Here is a 19,514-nt window from a genome sequence, read left to right on the forward strand (position 1 = left end):
GGTGAAAAGCCAATGAACGAAGAAGAAGAAAAACACTAAATCAATAAAATAGATGTTGTTATTTCGTTATAGTTAAAATTTAAAATTCTTCTTCTTTTTCCACGTCCGCTCTTAAGTAGTCAAGTGGAGCATGCGCACATCACCAGACGACTCCGGGAGACCTTGTCGTTAGCCAGTACATATGTGTATAATCTCTGGCCAGTACTCTCGCCTCCTCTCGAGTCAATCCCGCGTCCTTTAGTTTCGCCGAATAAAGCCGAAAGATCGTCACCGATGGCCATTCAGGACGACGCGGCGGGAGCCCGCAGGTGTGAAGAAGAGGCAACTGAGGCATGCGCAGCACGTGTCAGAGCCAGGTCCACCGCCGCAACCTAGTTGCCTTGTGAAGTAGCAGTCTAACGTGGTTTCCACAGTCCACGGCTTCTACAGCACGCTCTCCCACTTGAAAAACTCGGCCCTGAAGAGTGAGGTAGAAAGGCCTCAGCAGTGAGTTGATTCCCTGGCATCATCAGGCGTTCTCTAGCACGTGTTACTAATGTTGGATGCACTACAATGAAATACCCAGCATCTTCTTTGAGATTGAGTCTATAATTCACGTGTGTATAATATTAGTGCAGAAGACATTAAATAATTATTTGAACATATTATATATATTTGGATAATTTATATAGCGTCATTTTTGTGAAAATCACCTCAAGGCAGTGTACAATAAATAAATATCCCTACATGTCTTGCAGCTACAGAGCGCATGGACAGTAAGAAATCTTGCCCCCATTTACATTTTTTTTTTATTTGACAATAACGTTTGGAGTTTTAACGATATCTTCTTTTCAAATAGATGTTTGGGCAGGTGCCGTGGCGCAGTTGGTAAGACAGCTAACTGTGAAACTGGCGTCGCGGGTTCGATTCCCGCCAGTTGCTAGAAAAAAATCCAAGAATGGGTGTTGTGGTGTATTTTATAACTTTCTTCCATATCCTATTCCTCACCTGCTGACAAGCCTCTTAAAAAATAAAATTAATTCTAGACCCCATTTACAAAATGTATGTATTTGATAGTTAATAACATTTACCTATTGAAGCTAGATTACCAATCGTCTTGCAGCTACAATGGACGAGTGGAATTCTAAAACTGCGAACGTGTTAAGAAGGTGTTTTACACGGGAGGTTTTCACAGTCCCTGGAATGGCACCCGAGACGTAAATTCAACTTATCATTCGCAATGTTAGCCTACCTTATATTTCCAGCCTGCAGTACACAATAGGTTAGACATCTCGTAAACTAATGCAGACTATAATAATTCCCAGGTCGGTCCAAAAAGACAATTGACAATATAAAATTATTATTCATTGTAAAATAATATGTTTTTAGCGAGGTCTTTTCTGCGAAATGAAGTTGATGGCCACTCGATGGACCTCTGCCTCGGTTGGTTGATGCTGTCAACGTCTCGATAGAAGTCTCCCACTCGCGATGGGAAATCCTAAGGATAAATGACATCACCGCGATTCACGTGTCACGGCTGTCGCGGCCGCCACGGGCATGGGTGACCTGAACCGGCAAAATACTTATTCAGGATTTTATTTTATATAATTCAACTGTAATAGATAATGAAAAACTTAATGAAGTTAGTGAAACGACATATTGGGGATTCGAAACTTATATTTCAAAAGTAAAAATCAGGCTCATTTATTAAAGAAGGCGAAATCACAAAATTACATTTTACTGTCGGCAGTAAAAAAAATATTTTGATAACGAAATAAAATAAGATTTAGAAATATGTGTTAAATAACTTATTAATTAAATATGTACATTGTTATTATAAGAGCACACGTGTTTATGTGTGCGCCATACTTTAATTTAAAAATTAAAAAACAATCTAACGGAGACGAAGAGATTATATGGGAAAATAAAGGTTCTAATATTTCTTACATCTCTGTTGGGATATTTGTAGCTTGTGGCTCGAGTATTTTTAAGCGCATCTAATTTATTTATTCGAGAAAAATTACTAAATAAATTTTATGCAAAAATACAAAACAAATTATTCACTATCAAATCGGATTGTGGTCCTGTGGCAAGTGTCTCGGACTCGATCAAAGGTCCGTGGTTCGAATCACACTCTACCCCAACTTAATTCCCATTTTCTAATAGCGAATTATTTACAACTCGTTGAAAGTGGCCCTCAAAATGAAATATTTGGGTAAATCATAAGAACGAAAATATTTTATTAATTTATTTTTTATAAACATTTATACTTCTACGGCAACTTTGTTTTAATAGATCCTCAGACACGGTAGAGCATATTTCCGCCGAAGAGTGAAATAAAAGAACACTAAATGCAGAGTGGGTACTCGACTGGATCAGCTATTCTCCCGACGAGTTCTTTGTGGTTTTCTCGGCATTAAATGAACACTTAAATACGTAGATTTTCTTTTAAAATAAAGTATTTTTTAAGAAATTAACCAAGAATATCCTGTGTCGGGGAGGAATGAGGGATAGGTAAGACGAGTGTTTGACTATTCAACGGTAAAAAACCGGAAAAAGAAAATCGCCCTGGTGGCTTACTCACTAGTAAGGGCGTTTGCCTGCTATGCCCGAGATCCCGGCTCCGATTCCCAGCCAGGACGATGTGAAATAATTACGTCTTTCTTTTCTATGTGAATTTTTCTCCAATATTATTTTATCGTCCTTGGACTGGCGACCTATGCACCATAAAATAAAATAATAAGCGGCTGATGATGACATTCTAGTTAGTCATGGCAAATAACCATAGGTTTTACTATAATATATATTATTAGCTACACAAGTTTACTACATCACTTAAAACATCATCATTCCCTTTCCGCACCTAATGGTGCATAGGGCAATGCATTGGTACACCAATCGCGGTGTATCTTGATCATTTTTTTTACATGAAGGTACGATGATCGGTCTTACGTTTCACGCACCAGTCCAGATACTATCAACCCTGACGGGAATCGAACCCGAGACCTCTTGCATGGTAGGCAAACGCGCTGACCACTACACCACCAGGCCGACTCACTTTAAACAGTGAAATTATGTTTAATATATTGTAAACGAAAGAAAACTAGAAGGCATTTCGTAAATTTTGATACGTATTTGTAATTTGTATCTAGGTACTTAGGTATATTGTGAAATGGAAAGATATGGAAGAGGCCTATATCCAGCAGTGGAGGACAGGAGGCTGAAGAAGATGAAGATATTGTTTAGACTACAAACAACAAACAGCATTCACAGGCAATATAATTATTTTCATGGATTCCTTACTCCTGGGCCTGTCATTGGCCGATTCAAAAGGTAACTTTATACAATAAATTAACAGATGGTAGTACCTACACATTTTTAGAAAATCGCTTGAAAATAAGAGTTCTTCGATTCTAACATTCTTGTATTTATTACGCCATGTTTCGAGAAATATAGATGTTCAAACATAGGCAGAACGGCTGATATTACAAGCGTACATTGTGATTAGATAGTGTCAAAAGTGTTTCTAATATATAAATTTTTCTATAGTATAAATGAATATTTGGAAGTTGCAATTAAATAAATTAAAAAGTATTAAATGTAAATAATGTAAGAAATATACACCATAACTAATATAATGTTTATACTGTTTGTATTTTCTTAAATTTTTATTTATTTACTTTATTAATGGCATTTTTTAAAAATTTATTATTTGTTTTTGGTCAGACTAAGAAATTACTAGTGGCAATAAGTCCGCCATTTAACCGTGAACATTTTTGTTTTTTATTTATTATTGAACTTAACAATTTTTTGATATTTTTTCCAAACCATCAACAATACACAGGGTGTTCATTAAACTCTTGTCACATCCGAAACCACGATGATCAGTATGAGCAAGAAGACATATTGGCACTTTAAAATATTTTTTGGAACGAATAAAATTTAAAAAAACAAAATATCAATAAAAGCAAATGGTTGCTTACTTCTGCAGGGGATAAGCGAGGGAGGAGGGGGGAGTCTGATACACCGACAACCGAGCTCCCCTCACTTCTCCCCTGCAGAAGTAAGCAACCATATTTTTTGGTAATATTTTTTTTTTTTTAATTTTCTTTGGTCTAAATATTTTTTTAAATATGTTAATATGTCTTCTTGTCCATACTGATCATCGTGGTTTCGGATGTGACAGGGTTTTAAGAACACCCTGTATATTTGTGGACAAATGGGTAGGAACTGGATTTAACCGAAAATATTATCAATAAACAAGTTAAGAGGCTTCGTGTTCAAAATATACGAAAGGAAAAAGAGTCTTCGTATAAGTCGAAACAAATTCAAGATTTACGACCCAGAAGCTTTAAGAAACTATAGTATTTTGTATCATATCTAGTTCTGATGTATAAATTATACAACAATTAAAACAATGATGTAGTAAATCTACACGTGATAACATAAATAAGTTAATCAAATCATTATATTAAAATTCATCCATCATGGCAGATATCACGAGTTCTTGTGAGGATCTTAATGAGAATCTCTCGAGGTCCTTATATATTATATAGAGAGAATGTCATATTTCAAAATATTAATTAAAACAATTATTAATACAGAACACTATGGACGTTTTTATACAGTGCTGACTGCAGAAGCATCTTCGTGAATGGCTTGACTCAAGCACAAAAGATTTCTCGTTAGATTCCCGGTAAGAAAATCAAAATTAAATGCGAGTTTTCTTAAGCCTGGGCGTCTTTGGCCTCCTAGCCTGTTGTGCAAAAAAATGTATACATAACAAATACATTTAAGGGTGATAGAAGGGCTTACACGGCTATGTCTTTGAAAAGTGTTCTTCCTGCTTCCTTTGACATGGAATTTTTATTTTACTTTTCCATGATCTTACTGTTCAACATTTTTAATACAAACATTCAAGAAAATTTTTCTTTTTGATCCTGAAAGTGAAAATATCTATGTCAAAATGATCAAACCTTTTACTATTACAGTAAAATGTTGATCTTTTTATCTATTAATTGTAATTGGTTGCCCTTTACGATCAACCTTTATTAAAACACAAATAAAACAAGTGGACATTATTCATTTCTAGATACGTCATCATTTAGATGGCTTCCTTTCATTTCCTGTAGAAAACCCTTCAACTGAGATATTATAATACTGGCATATGCAGTACACAGTATACCGAAACACACGCATTATACAAGTATAATTATAGTTTGAAAAACAAATGATTCTAGAACACACAATCTTACCTATATAAACCCCAAACTTAAGCGGTATATAAATCAGTGGGTTCCGGAACTCAGAAGAAATTATACAGTTTCAGTAGTCTATTATTCAAAATCCCATCTCCTCATCTCGATAACCAAGATGGCGAGATTTGTAAATATCCTAGTTCTGTTGTGTCTAATAGCGGGAACATGGGCGCAGTTGACCTTTACGCCCACTTGGGGCAAGCGGGGGCTAGGCCAGGCTGGCCCCGGAGCCCCCGAACAGGGCTGCAAGGCTTCCGTTGAATCCCTCATGTTAATTTACAAACTTATTCAGGTGAATATTGGAACTAATTTTTACTGAAAGCGAAATAAGATTGTGAGACGACATTTTTAAAAACTGAGTTTAATTGTGAAACTGGCGTCGAGGGTTCGATTCCCGCCAGTTGCAATAAAAAAACAAGAAAGATTTTCTTGTCAATCGGTCTGGATGTTGCGGTGTGTTTCCATAACTTCCTTCCATATCCTCTACTTCTCATCTGCTGACGAGCCTCTAAAATTGAGGCTTAACGAGTTATTCTCTTAAAAATATTTTTTAAACTATCAAATAATAAAAAGTATATCTTTGATTATATTTAATCGATGTAATATTGCAATCACTGTGCACCTATTTTTATGCGAGTTTTAAATAATAAACAATTAAAAAACTTCTTGTCATTTTTCTTTTAAACACATAATATTTATCAATGTGAGCCTTTTTAATTAATTTATTTATCATAAAATAAGACACAAGAAAAACCCGGTAAACTTGCTTACTAAAGGCTTGTCAGGAGGTCTTTTTTTTCAGAGAGAAGATGTAAATAAATTTATGTTTAGTTAAATAAATTTAGGAAACAGCATACATATTATGCAAATTTGATTAATATAAGCATGTATTTATACAACAGATATTTTTTTTAATTATAAGAAATTGACAGTATTGCCTAAGTTATTAGTATTTTATATTTTTTTAAAAACCTTATTTTGTCAATAATTTTTTTTAGTGTTGATTGATTTCCCTATGCACTATCATTTTTATTCACAAAACACACACAATTTAATTTTTAAAATATACCATAAACAAAACAATAACAAATAACTGATGTGTTTTGTAAAAACGACTATCTTATATTATGAAGCTACGTATTATAATATAACATTTTCATAACAGTCTTTATTTTATTTTACAGAGCGAGGCTCAGAAGTTAATAGAGTGTGAGAAATGAGACATACGTTAGATCCAACACATAAGGATGACAGAATAAATCTATTACATTATTGTTATTATTAATGGACCATTTTTAAAAAGATTATTAAATAAAACAATTTTATGAATTAATCTGACTTATTTTATTTTATAATAGAGTTAAGGAAATAAACATTAATATTACATATTTACAAGTAATCGCTTATTATTTGTACAAAATACATCGGTGTCTTCTATTGACCGCTGCCGATATGTCTTTTAGCATATTGAAAAAAGTATCCACAATATATGACGCACATAATAATATGCAGGAAGGCGTAAAATTCAATATTATCTTTCTAGTAATATAATAAGTGCAATAACAAATAATGCAAATGCACTATGACAACATCGTAATCATCGTGCCCCCCCTATCTGTACCCGATGGTGCGTAGGGCACTGCACCGGTACACCAAATGCGGTGTAACTTGACCGCCTGTTACACGAGGGTACTGTACCTGTACTTTGTTTTGTTTAAAACGCCGATATAAAATTAGGGAGTCGCGGTCGCAAGTGAGGTAAAAGGAAAAATTGAGGGCTTTTTTTGACAATATGTGGAATCAGATAACCACTGTAACATTCACGTAGGTAGAATTTGGTAAATGGCACTTCTTCTTCTTATGCCGTATCGGGTGTTCCCGATGTCGGTAATTACTTCTAAATAGACCTCTCTGTGTTGCGCTGGCCGGAACCACCCTTCCACACATCTCATTTTGATCCGAAGTATTATGTTGCGTAGCCGAGATGTTTACCTTCTGCCAGGTCCACGTTGGCAAATGGCGCTAGTAATTTCAAAGCTTCCCTCGGCAGCTATGGAGATTCTTCTTTTCTGTTCATCTAAAAGACGTCAATCTTATGTGAATTAAATTCCATTTTAAGCACGCCATCAGCAGCGAGATCTGTAAGATTTATACATCTCGCCGCTGGGCCCACTGCGCTTCCTCCTACTTCGCACTTGATTTTTTGATTTATAATAATAGTATGGTATCAATAGAATGAAAATTGAAATTTCGATTTTTTAAATAAACTGCGTACAAAAATACATGGCTAGTGTTGGCACTAAATAACAAAAGTGTTCACTGTTACCAGAATTAGCAAATAAACAAATCAGCCGCGCGATATCCGGTAGAGAATGGCCCATGTCCAAATCCACACAGCACAGTAAAATTAGGGTGGATTGACATTTATTATATTCTTTTATATTTCATTTTTATATATCCAGCGGCTACTCTCAGGTAAAAATCCTGCAAAAGAAAATTGGGTGGAGATTAGTGGTCCTCAAAGTATCTGGTTATTGTGTTTTCCTGGCATTAAATAAATATAATACTATATTTTGATTATATCCAAATGTTTATAGACCAGATTTAAACCTTTGATGGTGTTATGGAAAAATGTGTAAAGCCACAAAATCGAAAAAAATGAGTTGGAGTTAGAATCATCCAAAAGTGATATTCTTACTTTGAAAAAATAGTTTCATGAGTTAAAACTTACAAACTCTAATACAATACTCGTAATACCTCGATGTGTTGACCAAAAACCAAGCAACCGACTAAAAGCATTGTAACACCGCTTCAAGACCCTTGACGTATTGTTGCGAATAAAGATAGACATGTTACAAAAAAATATTTTTTGGGAAGTAACATTTTAAAATATGTTAGCATTATTGTTTTAACAAAGGTACATAATAGTTTTTAAGGTGTTTTGTAAAAATATGTTATCCAACTTTTTTGTTAAATTTTTAGATAAAGAAATAATAAATGCAAAAATTTTATCACCATTTTTTGTTATATTATATTAAGTACTTTTTATTTATTAAACTTAACAGCCAAATTAATTATTAACCGTATTTTTGAAAAATGCACCTGACGTTTAACGTCAATTATCTCAGTTTGAGGTCGGTGTGTCCCGACACATTTTTACATAACACTATACAGCTAGAGTAAGAAATGGCAAAAGGATGATTTTACTTAGTACACCATCCTCAGAGCTGGACTTTCCATTGCGCATCGGTTCAATCAGAACGAAGGAACAAATAGGTGCTCGCTTACGAGGGAGGGGAGAATAATATCCTACTATTCATCAACAAATATATTCGCGTCCCTCTTCAGTAAGTGACAGAGCGCCGGATCCGGCGCTGACTATCCTCCATAGAATTGACGATAAATAATAAAGAATAAAATCTTAAGAAGATTATTATTACCCACCCGATACATCCTAAATAGGCGGGGAGCGCAGTCAGGACAAGTCCCGCACTCCGCTGACGTCCAGAGAGCTGTCGAGGCCGGTGAAGGCCGCGTCGTCTTCGGAGTCGGCGGCGCGGCGCTGGCGGCGGCGGTACAGCTCGCTGTCGGGATTGTTGTCCTGGTTGCGGCACTTGTCCAGCTTGCGCTCCAGCGCGCGCACGCGTTCCCTGGGCGGGGCCTCCACGCCCTTCACCATGGAGCGCACCTTGCGCACGGCCTCGATGAGGGCCGCCAGCCGCTCGCGCCCCGCCTCGCGGAACAGCGTATCCGTGACGTAGCTGTCCAGATTCTCCTGCTCCTTGCTGGCGGCGTGCAGCACGGCGGCCAGCGCCAGCTGCGACGGCGCGTACAGCAGGCACGCGTCCGTCAGGAAGGCCTTCTCCAGGAACTCGTCTGTGCCCTGGCGGAGCCGCTCCGGGTTGGCGAGCGAACAGCGGGTCTTCACGTCGATCAGGAACCCCTCGACGGGCCGGAAGGGGTTGTGCACCGTCAGGTGATATTTCAGCTGCTGCATCAGCAAGAGTTCGTTGTTCAGGATGATATCGGATGCCTTGCCGCGGTCGCCCTTGACGTTGGCCACGAACTGAGACATGGAAACGTTGAACTCTTCGACTTTGCACGAGAGGTACGCGCACGTGGCGAGTATTTCTTTTGGGTGATAATCCATAGTAGAATTATAAAGGTAAAACCTTTTGAAGTAGTGAAAAGCCGTTCCTATGACGCATTTCGGCATGGGGGGATTGAAGCGCTTGCAGAATTCCTTGAGTTGAAGTTCATATTGCTTGAGAAGGACTCTCTCTTCCTCCCCCGAGAGAAAATAATGGTATCGGACGTTTTCTTCCAGGTGGCTGCCGTGAGTGTTGACAAAATCGAGGTTATTTTTTTCCCGTAAACTTACTAAATCGGATTCGTCCGCAAAAGTCCAAAATTTTTTTTGAGTACTTTGAGAAAACATTTTCTTTGAAAAAAATTATTCAAACGACATTGAATATACTACTCAAAATGAACCATAGACCGTTATTATCTCATCAAACATAAAACGAACGAATAACTTTGACAGGAACAACCGGCACAAGGCACAACAGAGAGAGAGCAAAAATTATACATTTTGCATTATAGCCATACCCACAGACTACAGATGTCTATTATACCCAACTGCCCATAGATTTTAGAGATAATAAAAAAAATGTGATGGATGAGTGTTATTTTTTTTCACTACCACGCCAGGGAATGAAAATATCGCAACATTTGGTTCCTTCTCGAAATATTACTACAAATTTACAGAACTTCATGAGCGTGCAAACGTCAAAAGTATCTTCTAATGTTGACTGTAGAATAGTGTAATTGGCCCAGTAAATGAACGATTAAGCGCTGAGTGAAATGAAAAAAATCAGTATTCGGCACACAAACCTTTTTTTTTAATGTTCCAAAAGACATGAAATAAATCCAATACATGAACATTACAAAATCTAATGAATGAACAATAAATTTATTTTATTTTATTTAATACTTATTCTTGCTTATCTTTTGTAAGAATGAATTGTAATTTGACTCAGTTGAAAACATAATATATTTCTTCTTTTACCACTCCTATCGGATTTTGGCGACCATCATTCTGAATTCATCATGCCAGTTTAATCAGCGCTCCTGCTTCCGGCACACCGAACCACTAAGGTAATCCTCAATCCAAATAACTAAAGTAGGAAGTAGGTATCAGTCATAAAAATAATCGATTATCGAAAGCTATTATAGTAGATGGTTATGTGCATCACCATTGACTGTCGTACCACAGACTACAGATAACTTTGTCGTACTAGAGTCTAGTTAGTAATCTTAATCTGTGACTGTGAGTCTTTGTTATCTATGACTAACATCGGTGGTGGTCATTTTTGTTTGCTTAGATAATAAAAATAATAAAAAAAGATAAAAGTCAAAAGAATTCACTAATTTGGTTATAAAAACAGTGGTGTATTTATGATTTTATCTATTATTAAGTGTTTTCAGTAGTTTGTTTTTGCTCTCTGTCCCGAGTCCTAATAACCAGGTAACAACTATAGTTTCCATACACGTGTAGCCAAAATTTATTTTTGGTTTTTACAACTTATTTTGTACTTTTCTTTTTAAATGATCGATAAAGAGAAACCACCGGATCCACCGGATGTATCTCAATCAGACTCGTCGTGCGGTAGAATGGACACTGTTCCAGATCCCGCAGAATTTATTACAATAAAGCCTAAATCAAAAAACTCAAACTCATAAATTCGGAGAGGAAATCGAGTTCTGAGTCAGACCGCCCCTCCAACACAAAACACCTAGCCCCCGACCCTCTGCTCCTGCAAACCCAGTTACCCATTACCACACCCACCAAAGTCCAATCCCGCATGTACAATGGAATGAATCGTGTTCCATTTACCATACATGTAACAAAAGTACAAGTAGACGGCGTCACCCAAACCAACTTGTACGATATTGACTTCGGTCGATTTCTTCATAGAAATAATATTCGGACGGCCTGGAACGGAATCAAGTCCATCGGCCATAACCGTATTTCTGTGGAGTTTAAGACGGCAAACGAAGACAGTGCGTTTGCAAAATCAGAAATAGCTTAAAAGGATAATTATAACGTTTTCATTCCGACTTTCCTAATAACTAAACAAGGTGTTACCAAAGGCATCCCTTCGCACTGGTCCAAACAGGACATTGTGGAGAATGCCAAGGTACCTCATGGATTCGGAAAAGTAATCAAGGCTCGACGACTGAATTACAGATAGAGTAATGGTGACGTAGTCGAATAGAAACCCTCCCGCACGATGGTTCTGACCTTAGACTCAAAATGTCTACCTTCCTATATTTCCATCTTCAATGTGTCCCTCTCCGCAGAACTCTACGTGTTTCCGACTATTCAGTGTTTTAAATGCTGTAAGTATGGACAAACAAAGATTGTCTGTAGATTCCTTGTGCGCTATTACAAGTGTGGCTCCTCACACAATGGGGAATCCTGCACAGTGGCGGCAGAAGATATAAAATGCTTCAATTGTTCTGGTAACCACTCTGCCACCAGCAAGCTGTGCCCTGAGCTTGAAAGGCAACAATACATAAAACACACGACGACTGACAGAAACATTTCATACATAGAAGCTTCCAAAATGTTCGGAAAAGCGATGATTTCTTATGCAAAATCGGCTCTAAAACGACAAAACAGAATTTCAATGTTGTTATTCAACCCTCCCCGCCAATATCCTACAAAAAAAACAGTAGAGAGGAAGTCTAGGTCAAAAAAACTACCTTCCAAACCTAATGTTCCTCATTATGACCCTTCATTTCTGTATTCCCCGAATGGACAACTTCCATCGGACTCTAATGGGAGTGCTTTTCCTAGTACAGTCCCAACATCGAACAATACAATTATATCTACCATATTGAGTATTTTAGTATCGATCCTTCAAAATAACCAACAAATACCGTTCAACGTCGCCCATCAACTCCTACATATAACCTCCCTACTTAAACACCACCATGGCTCCTCAGATAAGGATTCTGCAGTAGAACAGCTATAGCATTTTGAATAAAAAAAGAAGACCTCTTGCACACATTGCAAGAATAATCTATCTCAATTGCAGCCATTTCGGAGACATGGATGGTCCCGGGATCTACTGTTAGATTCCGGAGATTCCGCTGTCTGCGAGATGATCGTGGATGGGAAGGGTGGCTCTTCCCTCCCCATCAAAAACTTCCTTCCCTTTATCCCTATCAATGTCAAGACTAATGGCTGTCTCTTCCAAGTGACAGCTGCAAAAGTTAATAACTTGACCATCCTTTCCATGTATATCTCCTCAACCAACAAACCCTCAAAATTGATACTTTTATCTTTCTTCCAAAAATTTACCCCTCCGTTCCTTATCCCTGGTGACTTTAATGCTCACCACGCCCTATGGGGTGCTCCGACATGCGACAGGTTGGGAAGATATATTGTTGATATCTTGGATAATTTGAATATGTGTGTCCTTAATGATGGCTCCGCTACGCGCCTTCAGCTTCCAAATCAGCGACCCAGTGCAGTGGATCTCACCATCTCCAGCGCTGCAATGGCACCATCAGTTCAATGGTCAATTAAGGAAGACACTATTAGTAGTGATCATTATTCTATAGCTTTCAACCTCATATCCAGCTAGAGATATTGCTGAAGTGGTCTTTCCTCTGGGGGACGGCGGAGACCGAGATACATTACAGAAAGAGTTAAATGGAGATACTTCTCTGACGACATTGAACTCAAAATGAACGAGCTGCCCACCCTGATGAAAGAGAATGTAGTGAAGTGCTACGAAGCATTATCATCACGCATCGTCAAAGTAGCAGACAAACATGTCCCTGTAAAGGAGAAAGGCAATAGAAGTAAACCCCCTCCTGCACCATGGTGGAATAGCGAATGTGCGGAGGTAGTTTTGAAAAGGAAAAGGCAAGTTTAAGTTTACTCCTTAAACATGAGCCTTGAAAACCTGTTGAGTTTTAAACAGGTTGAAACTAAAACAAAACGCCTCTTCAGAGACAAGAAACGACAAGTATGGAAACACTTATGTTGCTCTTTATCACGAGACGTGCCTATATCAACTGTTTGGAGCATGATACGTTGATTAAGAGGTTCTTTAACTCCACCAGTGAGACTTCCTGAGTCCCTAGGGCGGGTTGAGGAGTTCGCCAACAAGCTAGCCTCGCAGACCGCAAATAACTGGAGTGAGTCTCCCTATTGGTACCAGTTTACAAATAGAAGCTGGTTAGATCATAGCTTCAGTTTAGATAAACTGAAGAATATTCTGACGCGGCTCAAAGACTCAGCTCCAGGGATTGACGGTATACTGTATAGTTTTATCCAACATAACAGTGATCCTACCCTCTCCTACATCCTATCATTGATCAACGTGATCTTTGAATCAGGTAACATCCCCCCTTCATGGAAAACCCGATACATTATCCCTATCCTCAAACCCAACAAAGACCCAAACTTTGGGTTTTCCTACCACCCCATAGCCCTCTCCTCCACATTGTTGAAAGTGGCGGAACATATGGTGAGACAACGCTTGGACTGGTTTGTGGAGAGCTCGAAAACTCTCCCCGAGTCTCAATTTGGATTCAGGAAAAGAAAGAGCACTATCGAAAGCGTGTCGGTTCTGACATCTGATATCAGAGCCGCTCTTACTAAGAAAGAATTCCTTATAGGTGTCTGTCTGGACATAAGTGGTGCATATGACAATGTTATTATCCATATTCTAGAAGCTTAAATACTACGAATTGGAATCACTTCCTTTATAGCGAATTTCATTATCTCCAGAAAGGTAGAAATCAGTGTTCGTGGTCATGCTGTGGTGGAGAGAGAGTTGAGCAAGGGACTACCTCAGGGTTCTGTTCTGAGCCCGATTCTCTTCAATACCTATACGCATGACATCAGCGGAATTGTTGCCTCAGAGACAAATTTGCTTCAGTACAGGAACGACTTCTTCATGTATGCAAATGGGAAGGACCCAATTAATCTAGAAAATACCCTAAATTTAGGCATGAAAAACATCAGGAATTGGTTAGTGGAACATGGCTTGGATCTATCGACTGGTAAAAGTAATGCCATAACCTTTTGTAGACAGCGAAAAATCCCAACCATAAAAATTCAACACGGAGATAAGATAGTACCTTTTACGTCCCAGATTAAGTTCTTGGGAGTAATTCTGGACACTCATCTTACATGGAACTCATACATAAATCATATAGTAAACAAGTGTCAAGCCGGATTGAATACGTTAAGAGCAGTCTCGCGAGTATGGTGGAAGAGCCACCCTTTTATACAGATACTTTTTTTATACTGCGTATATCCGGAGCCATCTCGATTATGCCTCGTTCCTTTTAGAACCATGTTCAAAAAAGAATCTCCAAAGACTTGACCAGATCCAATCCCAAAGTCTGAGACTAGTAGTTGGAGCCATTATGTAATCTCCAATTAACGCTTTACAAGTAGAAGCTTGTGATTCCCCACTCGGTATGAGAAGACTAATACTGACATCCTCCTCAACCGCCCCCTTTACTAGTCAACAGTTTTCATTTTTACAAACCTTTCGAATCTAGATTCTTTTTTTCTTCTTTTTATGGTTCCTCTCCCCGATGGTGGTTGGAAATCATCATTGCGATTCTTACTTTATTGGCAGCTGCTCTGAACAAGGACTGAGTGCTGCAATGGAACCAGTCGCGCAAGTTTTTAAGCCAAGAGATGCGCCTTCTACCTGCACTGCGTCTCCCTTCAATCTTTCCCTGTAGAATGACTTGTAAAATTTTATATTTTTCGCCTCTCATCACATGCCCAAAGTACTCAAGTTTTCTTTTCTTTATAGTCTTCAGTACCTCTTTATCTTTTTCCATCCGTCGGAGAACATCATCGTTTCGGACTCTATCCACCCAGGAGATTTTTAATATCCTCCTGTAGCACCACATTTCAAAGGCTTTGATCTTTTTTGAAGTGTTTTGGGTGAGTGTCCACGTTTCGACGCCGTAAAAAAGTACCGAGAAGACGTAACATCGAGTAATGCACATTCGGAGGTCTAAATTAAAGTCTCTACTGCAAAGAAGGTCACGCATCCTGAAAAAGCAGTCTCGCGCCACCTCTATTCTGACTTTGATCTTTTGCGAGTGATCCCATTTATCATTCAGCCAGCATCCTAAATATTTATATTGATGAACTTGCTCAATAAAATCTAGCATTTATCCTCAAGACCTTCTTCCCCTTTGTCGTTTTCCATTTAAAGCTTCTATTTATGCCCCAAGTATTGAACTCACATTCGGAGTCGAAAGCGACCTACAGTCCCGGTGTACATTCAACCATATTTGGTCGTCAAGATGGATAGGTTGGAAAATTATCTACACTGATGGATCTCGGTCAGATTCAGTGCGGCTATATATTGTGAAGACAACAACTTTCTAAGATTTTACGAATTGCACAAGAATGTATTTGTATTTACCACAGAATGTATCGCAATCCGAGAAGCTGTCAAGTATGCCTTAAGCTCACAATATAGCAAGTTCCTAATACTGTCGGATTCAAAAAAAAAAATTCGGAAAGATTTGGAAAAAATCAAATCCTCTCCATCCTCTTACCCCGAGGACAAGCTTTGCGTGGAAACTCGATTTCTTCTTTCTTTATCAGAGGCATCCAATTAGAGTATTGTTATGTCCCGGATCCCTAGCCATTGCGGTATTCCCGGGAACGAAAAAGTGGATACGTTAGCAAAGGAGGTGGTCCACTCCGGGGATTCTGCCTACAGTAATTTACTACCACTAGGTGATCTCCTTGTTATGACGAAGGAGAAGCAACTTCGCACATGGCAAGAATATTGGGTAACCTCCTCCCAAGCCAAGGGTAGATATCTTTTCCAACTGAAGCCAAATGTAACAGAAAAGCCTTGGTTTTCCAAAGTGATTCTGAACAAGTTTGAGACATCCTCCATATGCAGAATGCGTATTGGGCACTGCTGCAATGATTCTCACCTGTTAAGAGTCCATGTTCAGGACTCTGCCATTTGCGAATGTCAGCTAGATGAGAAAGATTTAAATCATTTTTTTTGGATGCCCCATAAATGATTGTTATCCTGATTTCCTATCCAACCTCTCTGTTATTAATATCCCATTCCCTATTTATATTCTAACTCTCCTGTCCCCACCCAATAAACGTGTATTTCAAATCCTATGTAAATATCTAGTTATAAATGGAGTAAAGCTGTAAATATGTTATATTATATGTATATATTATATGTAATACTTACATACTAACTTGTATATATTATATTACTAACACATGTGTAATTTTTTGATTTAAGGTAATTTATTACGTTTATTTCTATTTTAATATATTTTTATCTTTTCAATCTTTTTTTCTATTGAATATGTTCAGTAACTTGAATTATAAAAATAAAACTTTTATTTTATTGGTTGGTTGGAAGAAATTGCCATTTGGCAATAAGCCCGCCAATGTACAAACAACATTATAAATAAAAATAAAACAAAAATACTCGACACTGGCCAGAACACCCGAGTTGAGATGTGAAAAGGCCATGAAAAACCGAAGAAGAAGAAGAAGTGGACTGTGAGTCTAGTCTATGACGTTTCTTCATTATTCACTAGATTCCACAGATTACTAGATTCATTAGTTCATTGTCACAGACTACAGATATCTTTTCATTTTTCATTGTTCATTTCATAACCTCGATGTCCTCGATATTTATTCTCAATTGAGTCGGTGCAGTTGTTTCAAATAAGTTTCTTTATTCAATTCTTTGTTTTAGTAATTATAGCTAATATCAGCTAACAATGCTCCATTGTGCATTTGGAGAATTTTCGCATGTAAAATACCTGGCAAATTTCCTAAAACCTAATGCAAATCCGTTAACCCAAACGACAAGAGGATGGAAGCGCAAACCGCCATGGCTTCCGATAGCTAAAACTAAGCTTTTCAGAATACCCCCTAGAACAGTTATACCCGAAGAGGAAAGACAAGAGTTGTTTATGATACACAGCCGATACAAAACTCAGTTACGGGCGGTTAGACGGTTTTTTTTTAATGAAGTATTGAATCAGAGGAGTTCTCTCGCTAACACTAATTCGGAAAAGAGTATCGCGGAAGAGGCTGTCGATTTCCAACGGTGCATGGAAGAAAACGATAAATGGAATTCGGAAATCGCCAAAATACGAGATGAGCGGCTAGCCAAGTTGAGTATCGAAAGAGAGGAACAAATTCTGAGGCTCGTATCTCGCAGAGAAAGTAATTATGAAAACAGACTCCGACAAGCGGAGGAAAAAATCCAAAAGTTTAAGGTAAACAAATTGTTCGCCTATTATTTTTATGTCTGTTTTTCAGCTTGCTACTCTCACACAATTTTTGCATGCAGATATCAACCTGTTATGACACGAAAACATACCCATAGTTACTAGAGATGTGCGTTTCGGTTATTAAAAGAAGTAGCAGTAACAGTTACTGTTTCTAAATGACACAGTTTAGAGCAGCGCGAACTAAAAATCTAGTACAAGCAACTGCTGGAACAGTTTCACAAAAGTTCATTAAATTGTTACCGTTTTTACACATCTTCACGACCCAAGTGGGCATTTTGCTTTCTATTAACGTCAATCTCGTGTCACACCTGACTTGTAGTCAAAGAATGACTAAATACGCGATAGACATCACTGAGCATTTATGTGTCATCATTTTTCAGGGCTCAGGGCGCGTCTATGTGTCACTGTTAAGGTCGATGATGCAGACTTAGCTTCTGCATTTGTGCTCTTGCATGCTCACCAATTATTCTGACATCAGACTATCTGTCGATCGTTAAATATTTGTTATGCTATGTCATTCTTGATCTTCCTCGTTTTCAGTATCTATAAATATAATATTTTCATAAAATACACTTTCCCAAAATTAATAAAATACACTTGTATAAAAAAATACTTGCAATAAATATACACCAAAATTGTATATTTCACATTAACTTACTTTAGTTTTTTATTTTAAAGTGAACAATTCATTATAAATATCTGTTTATGTTGCTTATAGTATCAAAGATAACCCAAGACACTTAGAATAAGTTTCTGTATTTACTTAAACATAATTTTGTTCATAGGTGTTCTATACAGACCAGTTATTGTAAACATTACTTTTACTTACAGGAAGATAGCAAAACTTTTATCACCCCCGAGACGCTGGCCGAAGCGATACTGGCAGCCGTGGACACCACGGTGGACTACAACTTCGCTATAGATACTGAGGGGATCATCTACCCGGGACGCCAAGGGGGGATAGCGGAGCCAGAGGAACAGAACCAACTTAGAGCTAACTCCTGATGCCTCGTCCGGTTCACCCTAAACCGCCTTAGTTTATAACCGTGTAGCAATATATTAACACAATGAATAAAGTTCTTTTTGACGTGTTCTACAAGTGTATTTCTTTAGAAAATAATTAAACTATATACTTATATTTTCACAGCTGTTCAGATGCACAATAAGTTTTTCTGGGTTATCGTGCCATGTATTGTTTGTACTCTTTACTGACGTTTCGGATCGTATAACAGCACTCATCATCAGGGTTGATGTTATTTATGTAAATAGAGGTTTTTCACGATGTTCATTTAGCAATTAGTCATAAGGACTTGTCAAGAGAGGTAACATTATAGATATAGTAAATGCAATAAAAGGTACTAATGCCGAAAACTCTTCAAGTGGATCGTAAGGTCTGTTGACGAATGACAACAGTCTGCCTTCTCCTGAAAAAAACAATGTTCCATTGAAGTAAATTCAATAGAACATTGTTTTTTGAAGTAAACAAAAAAACAGTATATACTTCAAATAATAATAATAGTAGGGCATGCGCTAATCAAGTTAAAAATGAACCAATTTCAATCGCGTTATATAAATCATTTTTAATAAAGGTTTTTGAAAATAAATATAAATCATTATTACAATATTTTGAGTTTGTTCAAATGTTTGTAGACAAAAGACTAAATTTCACTTAAACTAGCCAATGACAGGTCATAAGCCCTGTAAATGCCTAGACTACCATATTCCCTTCTCTAAAATGTTCTCCATCTCTGCTGTAATTTGTTCAACCATTATTGGTTGAATTTCTAAGTTGCTATTTGATTCTTTCAACCTTTCTGATGTCACTATATGAGTTTGAAAATCTGGTAATGTTTTATGAAAATGACTTGACAGATACTCTCAATGAACTGAAAGCGGAACCATAATAGGCACCTACGTAAATATCAAACCCCGGAA

At 37.6% G+C, this 19,514-nt stretch overlaps 3 protein-coding genes across 5 annotated transcripts; 2 read left to right on the top strand and 1 right to left on the bottom strand.

The window, feature by feature from the left end:
* The first annotated feature begins 5,276 nt into the window (after positions 1-5,276).
* Akh (Adipokinetic hormone) lies at positions 5,277-8,412 on the top strand. The gene is made up of 2 exons (XM_088243550.1): positions 5,277-5,529; positions 6,422-8,412. The coding sequence occupies exons 1-2, from the start codon at positions 5,353-5,355 to the stop codon at positions 6,455-6,457; spliced, it is 213 nt and encodes a 70-aa protein (XP_088099676.1). The 5' UTR covers positions 5,277-5,352; the 3' UTR covers positions 6,458-8,412.
* CycH (cyclin H) lies at positions 7,685-9,675 on the bottom strand. The gene is made up of 2 exons (XM_088243549.1): positions 8,682-9,675; positions 7,685-7,721 (listed from the first exon to the last, which is right to left on the bottom strand). Exon 1 carries the CDS (start codon positions 9,673-9,675, stop codon positions 8,713-8,715), a length of 963 nt encoding a protein of 320 aa, XP_088099675.1. The 3' UTR covers positions 7,685-7,721; positions 8,682-8,712.
* Positions 9,676-10,540: 865 nt separating this feature from the next.
* mRpS26 (mitochondrial ribosomal protein S26) lies at positions 10,541-18,673 on the top strand. 3 transcript variants are annotated; one of them, XM_088243553.1, is made up of 4 exons: positions 10,569-10,764; positions 16,694-16,836; positions 17,036-17,564; positions 18,411-18,673. In XM_088243553.1, exons 3-4 carry the CDS (start codon positions 17,061-17,063, stop codon positions 18,582-18,584), a joined length of 678 nt encoding a protein of 225 aa, XP_088099679.1. In that variant the 5' UTR covers positions 10,569-10,764; positions 16,694-16,836; positions 17,036-17,060; the 3' UTR covers positions 18,585-18,673. The 3 variants fall into 3 exon arrangements, with proteins under 3 accessions (XP_088099678.1, XP_088099679.1, XP_088099677.1); XM_088243552.1 differs by lacking the exon at positions 16,694-16,836 and having other exon boundaries at positions 10,541-10,764; XM_088243551.1 differs by lacking the exons at positions 10,569-10,764; positions 16,694-16,836 and having other exon boundaries at positions 16,919-17,564.
* The last annotated feature ends 841 nt before the right edge of the window (positions 18,674-19,514 follow it).

The sequence above is a fragment of the Micrasema longulum genome, unplaced genomic scaffold, assembly GCF_059751315.1.
Source record: "Micrasema longulum isolate JH-2025_06_02 unplaced genomic scaffold, ASM5975131v1 h1tg000215l, whole genome shotgun sequence".
NCBI classification, from domain to species: Eukaryota; Metazoa; Arthropoda; class Insecta; order Trichoptera; family Brachycentridae; genus Micrasema; species Micrasema longulum.